Raw genomic sequence first — 15,800 nt, forward strand, 5'->3', positions numbered from 1 at the left:
CTCAGCGATTCAGGAACAGCTTCTTCCCCTCTGCCGTCCGATTCCTAAATGGACATTGAACCCGTGAACACTGCCTCACTTTTTAAAATGTATTATTTGCTTTTTGCACAATTTTAAATCTATTCAATACATGTATACTGTACTTTATTTATTATTCTTTTTCTTCTATATTATGTATTGCATTGAACTGCTGCTGCTAAGTTAACAAATTTCATGACACATGCTGGTGATAAGCCATGATCATACTGAATGGCGGTGCAGGCTCGACGGGCCGAATGGCCTACTCCTGCACCTATTTTCTATGTTTCTATAATAAACCTGATTCTGAATCTCTCATCTCTCCCCATCAAATCCATTAACGCTACTCACTATTCCTCTTTTGCTGTATCTATCATCATCTTCCTATATATTTATTTATCCACGATCTGTCTTGTACAGCACTGCTGCCACGAAGCAAATTTCACGGCATATGCCAACGATAATACACCTGAATCTGATTATTGCTTTAATAAATGAATAAAATAGGGAAATGGAAGAAAAATTACAGGGATGGTGGCACAGAAACAAATTTATATTCACTCATTTGAGGACATGGAGGCGGATCTAAATATTTTTCATTTTCTGCCACGGACACACTGTGCGACAAATTTTACCGTCATAGTTTACTGGTAGTTTGGGTGAGACCACAGAAAGGGATTCCGTCACTGACCCCAGCAAGTGGTCTGCTGGCTTTACAGACATCAGCAATGCACCAGGTCTCCTGGCGCTTGCGATGGGCTCACCTGCTGTTCAGCTGGTCTCTCATGCCAGTGACCTCATCCTTGTTACGGTGCTCGGCGCTCAGCAACTGGCTGGCCACCTGGTTGACGGCTGAGATCCGGGAGGCTTGGCTGTTCATCTCCGGCTCGAGCGTTTCAAACCTGAAACCAAAATTTAAACCGTGAATACAAATCCCGTAGATTTATTCAACATTAATACTTATCATGTACAACGCATTTATAAATCGCCTTTGGTGTGCTAAATTTATCCAGAAGCAGCATTAAATAAAACCTGACAAATCAACTGAAGATGACATTTAGACACGCAAACACGAGAAATTCTGCAGATGCTGGAAATTCAAGCAACACACATCAAAGTTGCTGGTGAACCCAGCAGGCCAGGCAGCATCTGTACCTCTTCCTAGAGATGCTGCCTGGCCTGCTGCGTTCACCAGCAACTTTGATGTGTGTTGCATGATATTTAGATAGGTAACTAAAAGCTTAATCAATGAGGAAAATTTTAATAAATATATTATAACCTGTTAAATGTCAAAGTGGGTAGTTAGCCTTCTCCCGTCTGGCTGCATCTCTATTGCCCTCTGTGAAGCACTGATTTAGTCGAAGGATCCTAAACATGAAAGACTTGGTCTCCATCAACATGACAGGAGACGTGAGATGGCAGATACATCAGTTTCATTTAAGAGACTCTTAAGGCTGATTTATATTTGTGCATACTAGCTTACGCCGTAGCCTACGCAAGTGGGCTACGCCGTTGTGAGCATTTATACTTGTGCATTGGTGTGTCTGCGTCGCTCTGCAATTCACCGCCAAAACACTAGTTGGCGGTAGGGTTTCTATGCCACTGCGTTGAAACTCAACACAAAGAAACTCAAACTTCAAACAATGGCGACTGAAACTGAAGGAGGGTGAATTTTCTGTGCTTGTCCGGCCACTGAGAGACATGGACGAGGAAATGCATTTCAAATATTTTCAGATGTCGGCAGGTGGATTTGGTTCATCGTCTCCAACTATTTATTTCGCATCAGCGTATGCACAGTATACTCAGAGACTGGCAATCACCATTTCAGTTTTAGCTTCAGGTGGAAGCCTAGCTACAAACTGGCGTCAAGCACAGGGTCTTCCATAATTTCGGAGGTCTGTAAAGCTTTATGGAAAGCATTGCAGCCAGAGTTCCTTCCCTGCCCTTCAGTCGCCCAATGGCAAGCTATCGCAGCGTAGGAGGAAATGCGATGCTACCAAGCCGACCAATCACAGTTGTTGCGGTCTGCGTCACCACGACGAGCAGTTACACTTCTGGGGAGTTGCACGTCAGGGTACGGTGTAGGGTATGTGGCTACACTGTACCTACGGCGTCGATTTGACATGCAAGTAAAAATTGGCCTTTAGACAGGCAAGTGGATGATAGAAGAATAGAGGGCTATGTGGGAGGGAAGGGTTAGATTGATCTTGGAGTAGGTTGGAGATTAGTGGGTAAAATTAGGGCACACAGTATTGGGGGCAGAGTACTGACATGGATTGAAAATTGGCTGGCTGATTAATCAGTCCCTTTCCGAATGGCAGGCGGTGACCAGTGGGGTACCGCAGGGTTCAGTGCTGGGACCGCAGCTGTTGACAATATATATTGATGATTTAGATGAGGGAATTAAAAGTAACATTAGCAAATTTGCCGATGACACAAAGCTGGGTGGCAGTGTGAAATGTGAGGAGGATGTTGTGAGAATGCAGGGTGACTTGGACAGGCTGGGTGATTGGGCAGATGCAGTTTAATGTGGATAAATGTGAGGTTATCCACTTTGGTGGTAAGAACAGAAAGGCAGATTATTATCTAAATGGAGTCAAGTTAGGAAAAGGGGAAGCACAACGAGATCTAGGTGTTCTTGTACATCAGTCACTGAAAACAAGCATGCAAGTACAGCAGGTAGTGAAGAAAGCTAATGGCATGCTGGCCTTCATAACAAGGGGAATTGAGTATAAGAGCAAAGAGGTCCTTGTGCAGCTGTACAAGGCCCTGGTGAGACCACACCTGGAGTACTGTGTGCAGTTTTGGTCTCCAAATTTGAGGAAGGACATTCTTGCTATTGAGGGAGTGCAGCGTAGGTTCACAAGGTTAATTCCCGGGATGGTGGGACTGTCATATGTCGAAAGATTGGAGCGACTGGGCTTGTATATTCTGGAATTTAGAAGGCTGAGAGGGGATCTTATTGAAACTTATAAGCTTATTAAGGGATTGCATGTTCCTGCAGATGGGTGAGTCCAGAACCAGAGGCCGCAGTTTAAGAATTAGGGGTAGGCCATTCAGAACGGAGTTGAGGAAAAGCTTTTTCACGCAGAGAGTGGTGGATATATGGAATGCTCTGCCCCAGAAGGCTGTGGAGGCCAAGTCTCTGGATGCTTTCACAAAAGAGATGGATAGAGCTCTTAAAGATAGTGGAATCAAAGGTTATGGGGATAAGGCAGGAACTGGATACTGATTGTGGATGATCAGCCATAATCACAGTGAATGGTGGTGCTGGCTCAAAGGGCCGAATGGCCTACTCCTGCACCTATTGTCTATTGTCTATAAAAGGTTGGCACACATCTGCAGCTGCAAGAAAAGATTTGTGAACCCTTTCCAATTACCTGGCTTTCTGCCTTAATGATTCATAAAATGTGGTCTGATCTTTATCTAAGTCACAATAATGGACAAACACAATCTGCCTAAACTGACAACACACAAACAATTGCACTTCTTCTTGTCAACACTGAGTACGCCATTTAAACAATCAGTCTAGGTCCCAAAAAGTATGAACAAGAGAAAACCTGCAGATGCTGGAAATCCAAGCAACACACACACACACACACACACAAAATGCTGGAGGAACTCAGCAGGCCAGGCAGCATCTATGGAAAAGAGTACAGTCGACGTTTCGGGCCGAAACGCTTCAACAGGACTCCAAAAAGTATGTGAACCTCTGGGATAATGCCTCCTACAAAGGCTATTTGGAGCCAGGTGTTCGAATCAATGAATGCTGAAGCAGGTGAAAGAGAACCCAAGGGTAACAGCAAAAGACCTTCATAAAATTTCTAGAACTTGCTGAAGTCTCTGCTCCTGTGTCCACTACAAGAAAAACACTGATGGTGTTGGCAATGTTGAAGGCAATGGTGTTCATGGAAGGACAACACAGAGGAAGCCACAATATTGCTGAACATCCCAAATTTGCAAAAGGCCACCTGGATGTTCTACAATGCTTCAGGGACAGATGAGACAAAAGTTGAACTAACAACCAAAGCCTCATCCCAACTGTGAAACACAGTGGAAGGAACAGCATTGTTTTGGTGTTGCTTTGCTGCTTCAGGGTCTGGACAGCTTTCAATCGTTTCAATACAATGAATTCAAAATTGTATCATGACATTTTACAGGAGAATGTCAGGGCAGCTGTCCATCACCTGGAGCTTAATAGAAGCTGGATGAGGCAACAAGACAATGATCCGAAACTCGAGAGTAGATCAACAACAAAATGGTTTAAAAAGAAGAAAGTTTGTGTTTTGGAATGGCCAAGTCAGACTCCAGACCTTAACCCAATTGAGATGCTGTGGCATAACCTGAAGAGGGCTGTTCTTGCAAGGTATCCCAGAAATACTGATGAACTGAAACAGTTTTCTATGGAGGAATGGTCAAAAATTCCTTCTTGCCATTGTGCAAGTCTGATCTACAGCTACAGGAAACACTTGGCCTAGGTCATTGCTGCTAAAGGAGGTTTTACCAGTTATTCAATACAAGGGTTCACGTGCTTTTTCCAGCCTGGACTGTGAATGATTAAACAATGTCTTCAATAAAGACATGAAAAATACAATCGTTTGGGTGTTGTTAGTTTAAGCAGATTGTGTTTGTCTATTTTTGTGACTCAGATGAAGACCTGGTCACATTTTATGAATAGTTAATGCAAATAAAAACAGGCAATTGCAAAGAGCTCACAAAGCTTTTTCTTGCAACTCTACATGTAATAAGTAAGTCTGAATCAGAATCTATTGGTAACATCCTGGGTGTCATTATTGCTACAGAAACTGAAGGAGACAGGCCACCAAATCACAATGACTACAACAGCGCGTCACCAACTGAACAGCCGGGGATGAGTGACTCAACTTTTGCCACCTCAGATCCTTTCTACCATCTCCAACACACAAGTCTAGAGCAAGATTGAATACTAACAACTAAAAGCACTCAAGAATGTTGACTGGGGCGGAACGATTTCAAGGCAACGGCAAGAACTCGAGCAGCTTTACAGGGTGGGGTCCGGAAGGGTGGCGCGGCTCCACAGCTTCAGCAACCAAAGTCAGCATCAGGCTTAATATCGCCAGCATATGTCGTGAGATTTGTCGTCTTTGCTGCAATGGTACAATGCAATACTTAATAATAGAAAACAATGGGAGAGAGGGAGAGAGGGAGGGAGAGAGAGAGAGAGAGAGAGAGAGAAAGAGACAGACACTGTGTGTGTGTGTGTGTGTGTGTGTGTGTGTGTGTGTATACGTATTTTTTGAGGCATTGCTCCTTGAAGATGCTCTGGATACTATGGAGGCTAGTGCTCATGGTGGAGCTGACTAATTTTATAGCTCTCTGCAGCTTGTTTCGATCCAGTACAGCAGCGGTCCCCAAAGTATGTGCTACTGGGCCGCGAGGAAACGATACGAGTCAGCTGCACCTTTCCGCATTCCCTGTCACGCACTGTTGAATTTGAACATAGGGTTGTCAACTGTCCTGTATTTGCCGGGACATCCCGTAGATTGGGCGAAGTTGGTTTGTCCCATATGGGACCGCCCGTGTCCCGTATTTCCCCCGCTAACGTACAGCGTTCCTATGAAATCGTTCGTGCCGAAATGGCGTGAAGCGAAGAAGCAATCACCATTAATTTATATGGGAAAAATTTTTGAGCGTTCCCAGACCCAAAAAATAACCTACCAAATCATACCAAATAACACATAAAACCTAAAATAACACTAACATATAGTAAAAGCAGGAATGATATGATACACAGCCTATATAAAGTAGAAATAATGTATGTACAGTGTAGTCGGGAAGATTAAGCCAAAACAGATTTGTGGGAAAAAAATCAGCACCTACGCGTATGCGCACACAGGTGCCCGCGCAAGGCTTCATGGTCATGGTAGTCTTTCCTGGGGTAAAGTGTCCCGGGGTTTGACTGCTACTTTTGTCCCTTATTTGGAAGTGAGAAAGTTGGCGACCCTAACTGTAAAAGACATGTTGAGGTGAGTTTAACCCTACTTGAACATCCCCCTCCACCGCCCCCAGTCAGCCGGTCCGCAAGAATACTGTCAATATTAAACCGGTCCGCGGTGCAAAAAAGGTTGGGGACCCCTGCTGTACAGTAGCCCCCACACACTCCCCCCCCCCCATATTAGATAATGAGGCAGCCAGTTTGAATGCTCTCCATGCTACGTCTGTAAATATTTGCAGCGCCTTTGGTGGCAAACCAAATCTCCTCCAGCTCCGAATGAAATAAAGCCGCTGCTGTGCCTTCTTTGTGGCTGCATCCGGGTCCGATCTGCAGAGTATCGACAGTACGGGTTCAACTCCCACCTCTGGGGCTGTCTGTGTCCTGTTTGCAAATTTGACCTGTGACTACGGAAGGCTACTCTGTGCGTTCTGGTTTCTGCCTGCGTACCAGCAATGCAGGGATAGGAAGATCATCTGTCCACTGTAAGTACCCTGACTGTGTGGCTCAGTGTGGAGGCAGTAAAGCTGCTGGGAATGTGGGAAACTGAAAATTGAGATTAGTGTAAGTGGTGTTTCATTGTCAATATGGACTCAACGAGCCCAACACTGCATATGCTGGAAATTTTGAGCAACACATGCAAAATGCTGGAGGAACTGAATGGTCAGGCAGTAGCTATGGAGGGGAATAAGCAATCGACATTTCAGGACCATAAGACATGGGAGCAGAATTACCATGCAGCCTGCTCCACCATTTCATCGTCGCTGGTTTATTATTCCCTCTCAACCCCTTCTCCTGAATTCTCCCCACAACATTCAATGCCCTTCCTAATCAAGAATCTATCAGCCTCTGCTTTAAATATACCAAATAACTTTTCCTGCACAGCTCTCTGTGGCAATGAATTTTGTAGATTCACCCCCCTCTGGCCAAAGAATTACTCCTCATCTCCGTTCTACAGGGACATCTTTGCTGTGCTCTCTCGTCCTAGACTCCCCACTACAGGAAACTTACTCTGCACATTCGCTCTATCCAGGCCTTTCAATATCCGCCAGGTTTCAATGAGAACCCACCCCTTCCCGTCATTTTTTTTTAAAAAACTCCAGCGAGTACGGGCCCAGAGCCAATGTCAGATTGACAGTTCATTCCCCTCCATAGATGCTGCTTGACCTGCTGAGTTCTTCCAGCATTGTGTGAGTGAGAGAGTGAGGGGGAGAGAGAGTGAGAGGGGAGGAGGAGGAGGGGGGGAGGAGGAGGAGGGGGGAGGAGGAGGGGGGGGAGGAGGAGGGGGGAGGAGGAGGGGGAGGAGGAGGAGGGGGAGGAGGCGGAGGGGGAGGTAGAGGGGGAGGAAGAAGGGGGAGGAAGAGGGGGGAGGAAGGAGGGGAGGAAGAGGGGGGAGGAAGGGGGGGAGGAAGAGGGGGGGAGAAAGATCATTTCCCATTTTGTCTGTGCCTCCATCTAGGTTGAACTTGCTCAGATGCCCTCCAATCTAACCCTTCACCCTCTTCACCACCGGCAGACCACAACCTGCACCAACAAGAAGTTGCAGTGCGGTTACTGAAAGGCGGTTGCTTTGACAGCACCTCCCAAACCCACAGGGCCTTAGGAACACCACCCTGACTTGCCAATGTACTGCTGTTCCACCACTGTTGCTGGTGCTAATTCCTGCAACGCCCCACCCGTGATAAACAAGGAAACCACAAGAGATCCAAAGATATGACTGATCGCCACCTTCTCAAGGGCAATTAGAGATGATTTGCAAATTTTGACCAAATAGGAGCAGAATTAGGCTATTCGGCCCACAGGTTCTGCTATGCCATTCCATCATGGCTGATTTATTGTCCATCTCTAACCCATTCCTCCACCTTCTTCCCACAACCTTTGACACCTTCACTAACCAAGAACCCATCTACCTCTGCTTTAAATATACACAAAGCCTTGGCCTCCACAGCCAATGAATTCCACAGATTAGCCACAACCTGGCTAAAGAAATTCCTCCTCATTTTTTTTCTAAACGGATCTCCTTGTATTCTGAGGCTGTGCCCTCTGGTCCTAGATTCTCGCACCATAGAAAACATCCTTTCCACATCCACTCTACCTTTTCCTTTAAATATTTGACAGGCTTCAATGAGATACCACCGCCCCCCCGCCATTTTCCAAACCCCATTACAAACAGGCTTAGAGCTATCAAATGCTCCTCGTACATTAACCCCTTCATTCCCTTCAATACCTCTCCCACGCCAGCACATCCTCTCTTAGATCAGGGGCCCAAAACTGCTTACTTATAATCCGAGAAGCAGCACTCTAAGTTAACCAACTATATTAAGTTTCTTTTAGAAGTAGTTTCAAGTTTGGCCGCCGTACCTGTGCTGAACAACCTCCAAGTCCTCCAGCTTCTCGGGAATCTCCATGCAGTTCAGCCACTGCTCCTTCTCGTCAATCCAAAGCGTACAGGCGTCTGCCTCACTGAACATCTTGTAGAGAGCCAGGGCGTCCTGCAGCGTCTGCCTTCGCTGCTGCGCCAAAGCCACCAGCTCCTCATACCTCTGCTCGATGGCTGGCAGTCTGCCATCCACCTCGGGAGACTGGGCAAAATCATCAGGCAGGCTTCGAGCCTGTTCGTGCAGGGCATCAATGGCGGGCCGGTGGTTGTGAATCTCCTCTTCCACGTCCTTGTGCTTCTTGGCCAGCGTCTGGGTGGAATATTCGTCGTGCCCGACGTCAGCACTGGACGCAATGCGCAGTGTGTCTATGATCCAAGCCTCAATGTCATTGGCGTCAGCCTGGAATTGGTACAGGTTGGAGATCTCGTTCAATCTCCGCTCCCGGAGGGCCGCCAATTCTTCCAAGTGTGCCCAAAGCCCGCGAATGTCCTTGATTTTCTCCCTGACCTCATTGGCCCCGAAGTGCCCTTCTTCAATCAAGCCCTCCCCCTCCCGAATCGTCTGCTGGAGCGGACCACTGCGCCCACTCATTTCGTCCTTGAATGAGTTGTGCTTGCTGATCAGCAGCATGACGTTTGTCAAGTCCTTGCCGTAGTCTTCCGACGACATGATCTGCTCTTTCTCCCGGATCCAGGACTCTTCCTCGCCCATTTCCCAGAAGAACTTCCAGAGGCGGCGGGACTCCTCGAGCTTCGCGCGGCGCTCAGCCGCAAGCTTGCACAGCTCCTGATAGCACAGCTCCAAGTGGGCGATGCGGTCACAGACGATCTGGGGGTCGCAGGGCTTATAACCTATTGGGAAAAATAAAACAGCGTTTATTATCCTCAATTGCAGCCCATCTGATGTCAATTAACAATTTGCGGCTCTCCAGATATTAGAAAACAGCATACACAATGCAATACTTGCTTTGCCTGTCGTATAAACACAAGAGGTTCTACAGACACGTGGGTGAAGCTTTAGAGGATGGTGGCGCCGAACGGTGACTCCTTTGTTTGCATCTTCGGAAACAGCTCTGTTTCTATCTTTGATATCTCTTTTTTTCCCCCCTTTCAAGGTGCTTTTGAAGACCCTGACCTGGAGTTCCAAACTGACTTCAGTACTTCGCGGAAATGGGACCCGCTCTCAGGGCCTCTCGACCGGCCGCTTTTCGATATGCCAAGGACGCGGCCTGGAAGACAAGTGCGCCTTCAGGGTGCCGGGTTTTCGTGGCTCTGGAGGCGGGCAGATTCGAGGGCAGTGCTGCCGCCTGACATGTCATGGGAGTACACGGAAGATCGAAAGCAGCGAGCTGGCTGCTGGCTGTGTGCCCAGAGACCCAAATTCTGAGCACAGGGCTTGGAAAAAGTGACACAACAGGCTTTTAACACTATAAATCAGCGAGTTGTTTGTTATGTCTCCCCTCTCGCTGTGAAACAGGGACACCTCTTTTTCCCTTATTAGGGACAGAGAGAGCCTGTGGTATGTCGAATACTGGGTGAATGAGTAGTCTTTGGGGTACTGCAAGTCTGTGTCTTTACTGATGCTTTGCTGCACACTTGTGGGGGATGCTAATGCTTGTTTGTTGGTGGGGGGGGTTGTTGCTTTGCTGCTGCTTATGCGTGGGAGGGGCTTTGGGGTTCTAACATTTAACTGTCATTCATCCTTTGGGGCACTCCTCTGTTTTTGTGGATGTTTACAAAGAGAAAGAATTGCAGGGTGTATATTGCATACATGTCTCTGACATTAAATGTACCGATTGAAACCTATTGAGATGCTGGAAATCCAGAGTAAGACACGCAAAAGTCATGTGTGGTATAGACAGGGCAAATCTTCCAAGAGGAACCCCACCTTGTCTTAGGGTTTGGAGGCTTGTGTGACTCAATGACCTGGAGAGCTATGTTGGCTGGAGACAGGGCCTTGTGCTCTGTCACTTGGCAGGCTCACCCATGCCAAACAGGTCAAAGGGTTAGAGGCCAGACTAGGAGCGGTCCACCATCCTATACGGAAACAGCAATGGATGACCCTTCTACATCTGAGTGCGATGGCGTGCCCGAGTCACTTGCACGACGGACAGTAGTGAAAACCGAGAATAAGCTACTGACTACCATGAAGGAAGCCCCAAACGCCGCCAGAGATGGAAGACCTTCATTGCTTCCCTAAATGCCAGCAGTTTTCCGCTGAGGTCAGGTGAGACTAGACCGGGGGGTCATGAGTTAAGGGTGAAAGGGGAAATGTTTAGGGGGAACAGCTTCCGTCAGAGGGTGGTGAGAGAGTGGAACAACCTGCCAGCACAAGTGATGGATATGGGTTTGCTCTCAGCATTTAAGAGAAGCGCATGGGATATATGCTCCGATAATAAACTTACTTTGAACTCTGATAATAAATAAGGTCTAAAATGAAACTTGTCACATTGAATGTATATCATCACATCTTCTGTACTGGAGGCTTTATGATCAGTAAAATTCTGGCTGTGAAAATCACTCTTCCTCACTCTGCACCTGGAAGAGGCTCTTACACGAAAGCGAAGGACGGCTCCGCATTTTCACCGCAACACACACAAAATGCTGGGGGAGCTCAGCGGCTCAGGCAGCGTCTGTTGCGAGGAATAAAGGGCCGACGTTTCAGGCGAGACCCTTCATCGGGGTATCTCGACACCAGTGTTACGTGATTTGACTATTGTTTGTGAGGTTAAAAGAAAACAATTAGGTCAACGATTAGATGCCCAAGTCAACAAAATTAGAATTGTTAGTAGAGGGACTTGCTTTCCACACTGTTGCACCTTATTATTACAGGTATTTGTACAGTACACTATGGTTTGTACAGCGTGGTATGAACCTTCGAGCTGTGCTAAGCAGCAATCCCCCGATTTAACCCCAGCCTAATCACGGGACAATTTACAATGGCCAATCAACCTAACAACCCACACATCTTTGGACTGTGGGAGGAAACACGAGCACCAGGAGGAAACCCACACGGTCACAGGGAGAACGTACAAACTCCTTACAGGCAGTGGCGGGAATTGAACCCGGGTCTCCGATACTGTAAAGCGCTGTGCTGACCACTACGCTACTGTTCCACCCAATCCCTTAAACAGCCAACAGCAGTCTTTAACGCACTCAAAGTGCTTGAGGAACTCAGCGGATCAGGCAGCGTCGATGGAGAGGAATGAACAGTTGACGTTTCGGGCTAAGACCCTTCGTTAGGACGAGGGAGAAAGTTGGGGGGGGGGGAAGCCAGAATAAATAGGTGTTGCAGGGGAAGGAGCACAAGCTGGCAGGTGAGAGGTGAGGGGGAAGGTGGATGGGGGAGCAGGGGATGCAGTAATACACACAACGATCTGGAGGAACTCAGCAGGTCAGGCGGCATCTGCAGATGGGAATAAACAGTCGGCGTTTCAGGCTGAGACCCTTCATCAGGAATAGAAAGGAAGGAGAGGGGGAAGAAGTCAGAATAAGGTGGTGGGATAAGGGGAGGAAGAAGTACTAGGTGGCAGGTGATAGGTGAAACAGAGAGGGGGAGGGGATTGGAGTAAAGAGCTGGGAAGTTGATTGATGAAAGAGATAATGGGCTGGAAGTGGGGGGGGATGCGATCTGATAGGAGAGGACAGAAAACCATTAAAGAAAGGGAAGGGGAGGAGCACCAGAGGGAGGCAAGAAAAGAGAAACAGGAATGGGGAATGGTGAAGAGAGGGGGGTCCAATTACCATAAAGGAAAGGTACGTTGCATCTGGAGTTTCTCCAGTTAGCAGATTATTTCCCTCCACGCCTCGCTGACGTAGTACAGGGCAAGTTACAGCAGTGGTCAGCCATTGCCTTCTGCTGGGTGAGTTTACAAAGAGATCACCAGCTCGTAGCCCAGCACAGGTGGAAAGCGTGCAAGGGAGCCGGCTGGATTCGAACTCGGGACCCTCCGTCCCGAAGTCCGGCACTGATGCCACTGCGCCACCAGCCGGGTCGGGCCAATTACCGTAAGTTGAAGAAATCAACGTTCATGCCGTCGGGTTGTACCAGAAGTTTGAGAAGTCTGTTCAGGGGATGCAGTAAGCTTGTTAACACTAGAATACAGGTCTCGGGTTCCAGGTTGAGCTTGGACATGCTGCTGGTCTGAATGAAGGAATGTTCCACACGCAGAGAGCAGTTTACTTCAATTAGGGGACTCTGGGCCACAGCCAGGCATAATTTGCAGGAACAGAAGTGAATCCACAGACCCACTTCAGCAGCTCTATTTTAAAAAGAAGCCTTCCTTTTGCTATTCTGCCAGGTACCATTTCACTCCCTCACCTGACTTGGGTGATACACTGGCACCTCAACTGGGTCGCAGTTCTGGGATTCCCTACCCAACAGCAGAGTGGACTTCAGTGGTTCCCCATCACCGCCTTAGGATCGGCAGAAAAAAGCGTGGCAATAGACGCAAGAGGTACTGCAGATGCTGGCAATCCAGAGCAATACACACACTCACAACGTGCTGGAGGAGCAGCTACAAACGGGAGTAAACAGCCAACGTTTCCGGTTCCGCCTATCACCTGCCACTTTGTACTTTCTCCTCCCTTCCGCTCACTACCTTCTTATTCTGACTTCTTCCCCCTTCCAGAACAGTCCTGAAGGGGGGTCTCGGCCCGAAACGTCGACTGTTTATTCCCTTCCGTAGATGCCGCCCGACCCACTCAGCCCCTCCAGCACAGTGTGTGTAAAACTTGGCAATGCCGTTTTCCCGAGGTACGGTACGTTGCGTTTAAAACCCATCTGCTGCAGAGGAGGGAAGGACGATCTCAGGCGCCACGCGGTCGAGCGAGGCGCTATTACAGCTCGCGGAGTCTGGAGTTCAATTCTGGCGCCGTTCTATAAGGCAGCGGTCCCCAACCCCTGGGCCGCGGACCGGCACCAGGCCACAAACCATGTGCTACCGGGCCGTGAGGAAACGATATGAGTCAGCTGCACCTTTCCTCATTCCCTGTCACGCGCTGTTGAACTTGAACATAGGGTTGCCAACTGTCCCGTATTTGCCGGGATATCCCGTATATTGGGCTAAATTGGTTTGTCCCATATTGGACCGCCCTTGTCCCGTATTTCCCCCGCTAAGGTAGAGCGTTCCTATGAAACCTGTCGTGCCGAAATGGCGTGAAGTGAAGAAGCAATCACCATTAATTTATATGGGAAAAATTTTTGAGCGTTCCCAGACCCAAAAAATAACTTACCAAAAAACATATAAAACCGAAAATAAATAACACTAACATATAGTAAAAGCAGGAATGATATGATAAATACACAGCCTATATAAAGTAGGAATAATGTATGTACAGTATAGTCGGGAAGATGAAGGCAAAACCGATTTGTGGGAAAAAAAATCGGCATGTACGCACATGCACACACAGGTGCCCGCGCAAGGCTTCATGGTCATGGTAGTCTTTCCCGGGGTAAAGTGTCCTGGGATTTGACTGCTACTTTTGTCCCTTATTTGGGAGTGAGAAAGTTGGTGACCCTAACTGTAAAAGACATGTTGAGGTGAGTTTAACCCTACTTGAACACCGCCCCCCCCCCCCCGGCCCGGAGGAATATTGTCAATACTAAACTGGTCCGTGTGCAAAAAATTTGAGGACCCCTGCTATAAGGAGTCTGAACGTCCTCCCTGCGGAACTGCGGATGTCTCCGGCTCCCTCGCACAGTCCAAAGATGTACAGTACACGTTAACTGGTCTTTGTACATTGTCGCATGATTAGGTTCGGGTTAATGGGGCTTGCAAGGGGTTGTTGGGGCAGTGCAGTTTTAAGGGCCGGAACAGCCCACTCTGCTCTGTATTGCTAAATAAATTAATGAAATGAATAAACTTAATTCCAAACAAGAGAAAAATCTGCAGATGCTGGAAATCTTGGACAACACACACAAAATGCTCGAGGAACTCAGCGTGCCAGGCAGCATCTGTGGAAAAAAGTGCAGTCAACTTATTCCTAATATAATTCCAGCTTGCTTTATGTAGCCCATGCACAGATTACCAGAAGAATACAAAGATGACAGAGACTAAAAGACGAACGTCCGGTTGTCACGCCAAGCAAATCAAGGATACAGGCGGAGCAGAATGAAACACTGAAGCACGGCTCATACCTTCCTCATCGGTCGTAAACTTCTGAGCGCCGGTGTTCACAGTTTTAACCCGTTCCGCCTGGACTGCGATGTCTGCCTCCACCAGCGTGTGAGTCTGAAGCAGGTCTTCGACACCATGCAGATGTTTGCCGTAGTCCTGCGACTGAAGGCGACCCTGGAAAGGAATTGTTAACATTCGCCCTGAGAGCTCATTTCCAGGCACGTTACCAGCAACCACCACAGAACTGTTGACGGCACACTCTCAGTGGCCACTCTGTGGGGCACAGGTGTGGTCTTCAAGGCTGTAGTGCATCCACTTTAGTGTTTGACGTGTTGCGTTTTCGGGGATGTTCTTCCGCACACCGCTGTTGTAGTGCGTGGTTATTTGAGTTACTGCCACCTTCCTGTCAGCTTGAACCAGTCTGACCATTCTCCTCTGACCATAAGACATAGGAGCAGAATGAGGCCATTCAGCCCGTCGAGCCTGCTCTGCCACTCCATCATGGCTGATCCCGGATCCCACTCAACCCCATACACCTGCCTTCTCACCATATCCTTTGACGTCCTGTTTGATCAGGAAACTATCAACTTCTTCTCTCATTTTCGCCCACAGCCACGCACCATCCCCGGTAAACTCTAGTGGCTGTGGTGTATTAAAACCCTAGGAAATCAGCAGTTTCTGAGATACTCAAACCACCCCGTCTGGCACCAAAAATCGCTCCACGGTCTAAGTCACTTAGATCACATTTCTTCCCCAACTCTGATGTCTGGTCTGAACAGCAATTGAACCTCTTGACCATGTCTACAGGCTTTTCTGGACTGAGCTGCTGGCTGATTAGATATTTACAAGTGTACAGACGCACCTAATTAACTGACCACTGAGAGTTGTGGCTGAAGGATCATAGTTGGGAGATTAACATTGAAGGATACATATTATATTGAAAGCAGGCGGAGGGGTGGTATGGCTTCATTTTCGGGAAGCAAAATGAAATTGAATTCTTAGCAAGTGGTAACATAGGACTGAAGATGTGGAACCCCTGCGGATAAACTTAAGATATTGTAAGGCTAAAAAGACCCTGATGGGAGTTGACAGCAGATGTCGCCAGGATGTGGGCTACAAATTACAACGGGAGACAGAAAAGGCATGTAAAAAGGAGAATGTTGTGATAGTCATGGGGGATTTCAATATGCATATAGAGTGGGAAAATCAAGTTGGTGCTGGATCCCAACAGAAGGAACTTGTAGAGTGCCTACGAGATGGCTTTTTAGAGCAGCTTGTGGTTGAGCCCACTAGGGGAAGGGCAGCTCTGGCT

General features: G+C 47.8%; 1 protein-coding gene across 5 annotated transcripts in view; it reads right to left on the reverse strand.

Annotated features, from left to right (window-relative positions):
- The window catches only part of LOC140189258 (spectrin beta chain, non-erythrocytic 1-like), a 464,253-nt gene that overhangs the window by 113,669 nt on the left and 334,784 nt on the right, over positions 1–15,800 (reverse strand). For all 5 annotated transcript variants that reach the window (XM_072245944.1, XM_072245948.1, XM_072245947.1 and 2 more), the window contains 3 exons: positions 14,509–14,662; positions 8,351–9,221; positions 783–920 (listed from right to left, as the gene is read on the reverse strand). In XM_072245944.1, the coding sequence (XP_072102045.1) occupies positions 783–920; positions 8,351–9,221; positions 14,509–14,662 (1,163 nt within the window). The remainder of the gene's footprint in view (positions 1–782; positions 921–8,350; positions 9,222–14,508; positions 14,663–15,800) is intronic.

Source organism: Mobula birostris, chromosome 28 (genome assembly GCF_030028105.1).
Source record: "Mobula birostris isolate sMobBir1 chromosome 28, sMobBir1.hap1, whole genome shotgun sequence".
NCBI classification, from domain to species: Eukaryota; Metazoa; Chordata; class Chondrichthyes; order Myliobatiformes; family Myliobatidae; genus Mobula; species Mobula birostris.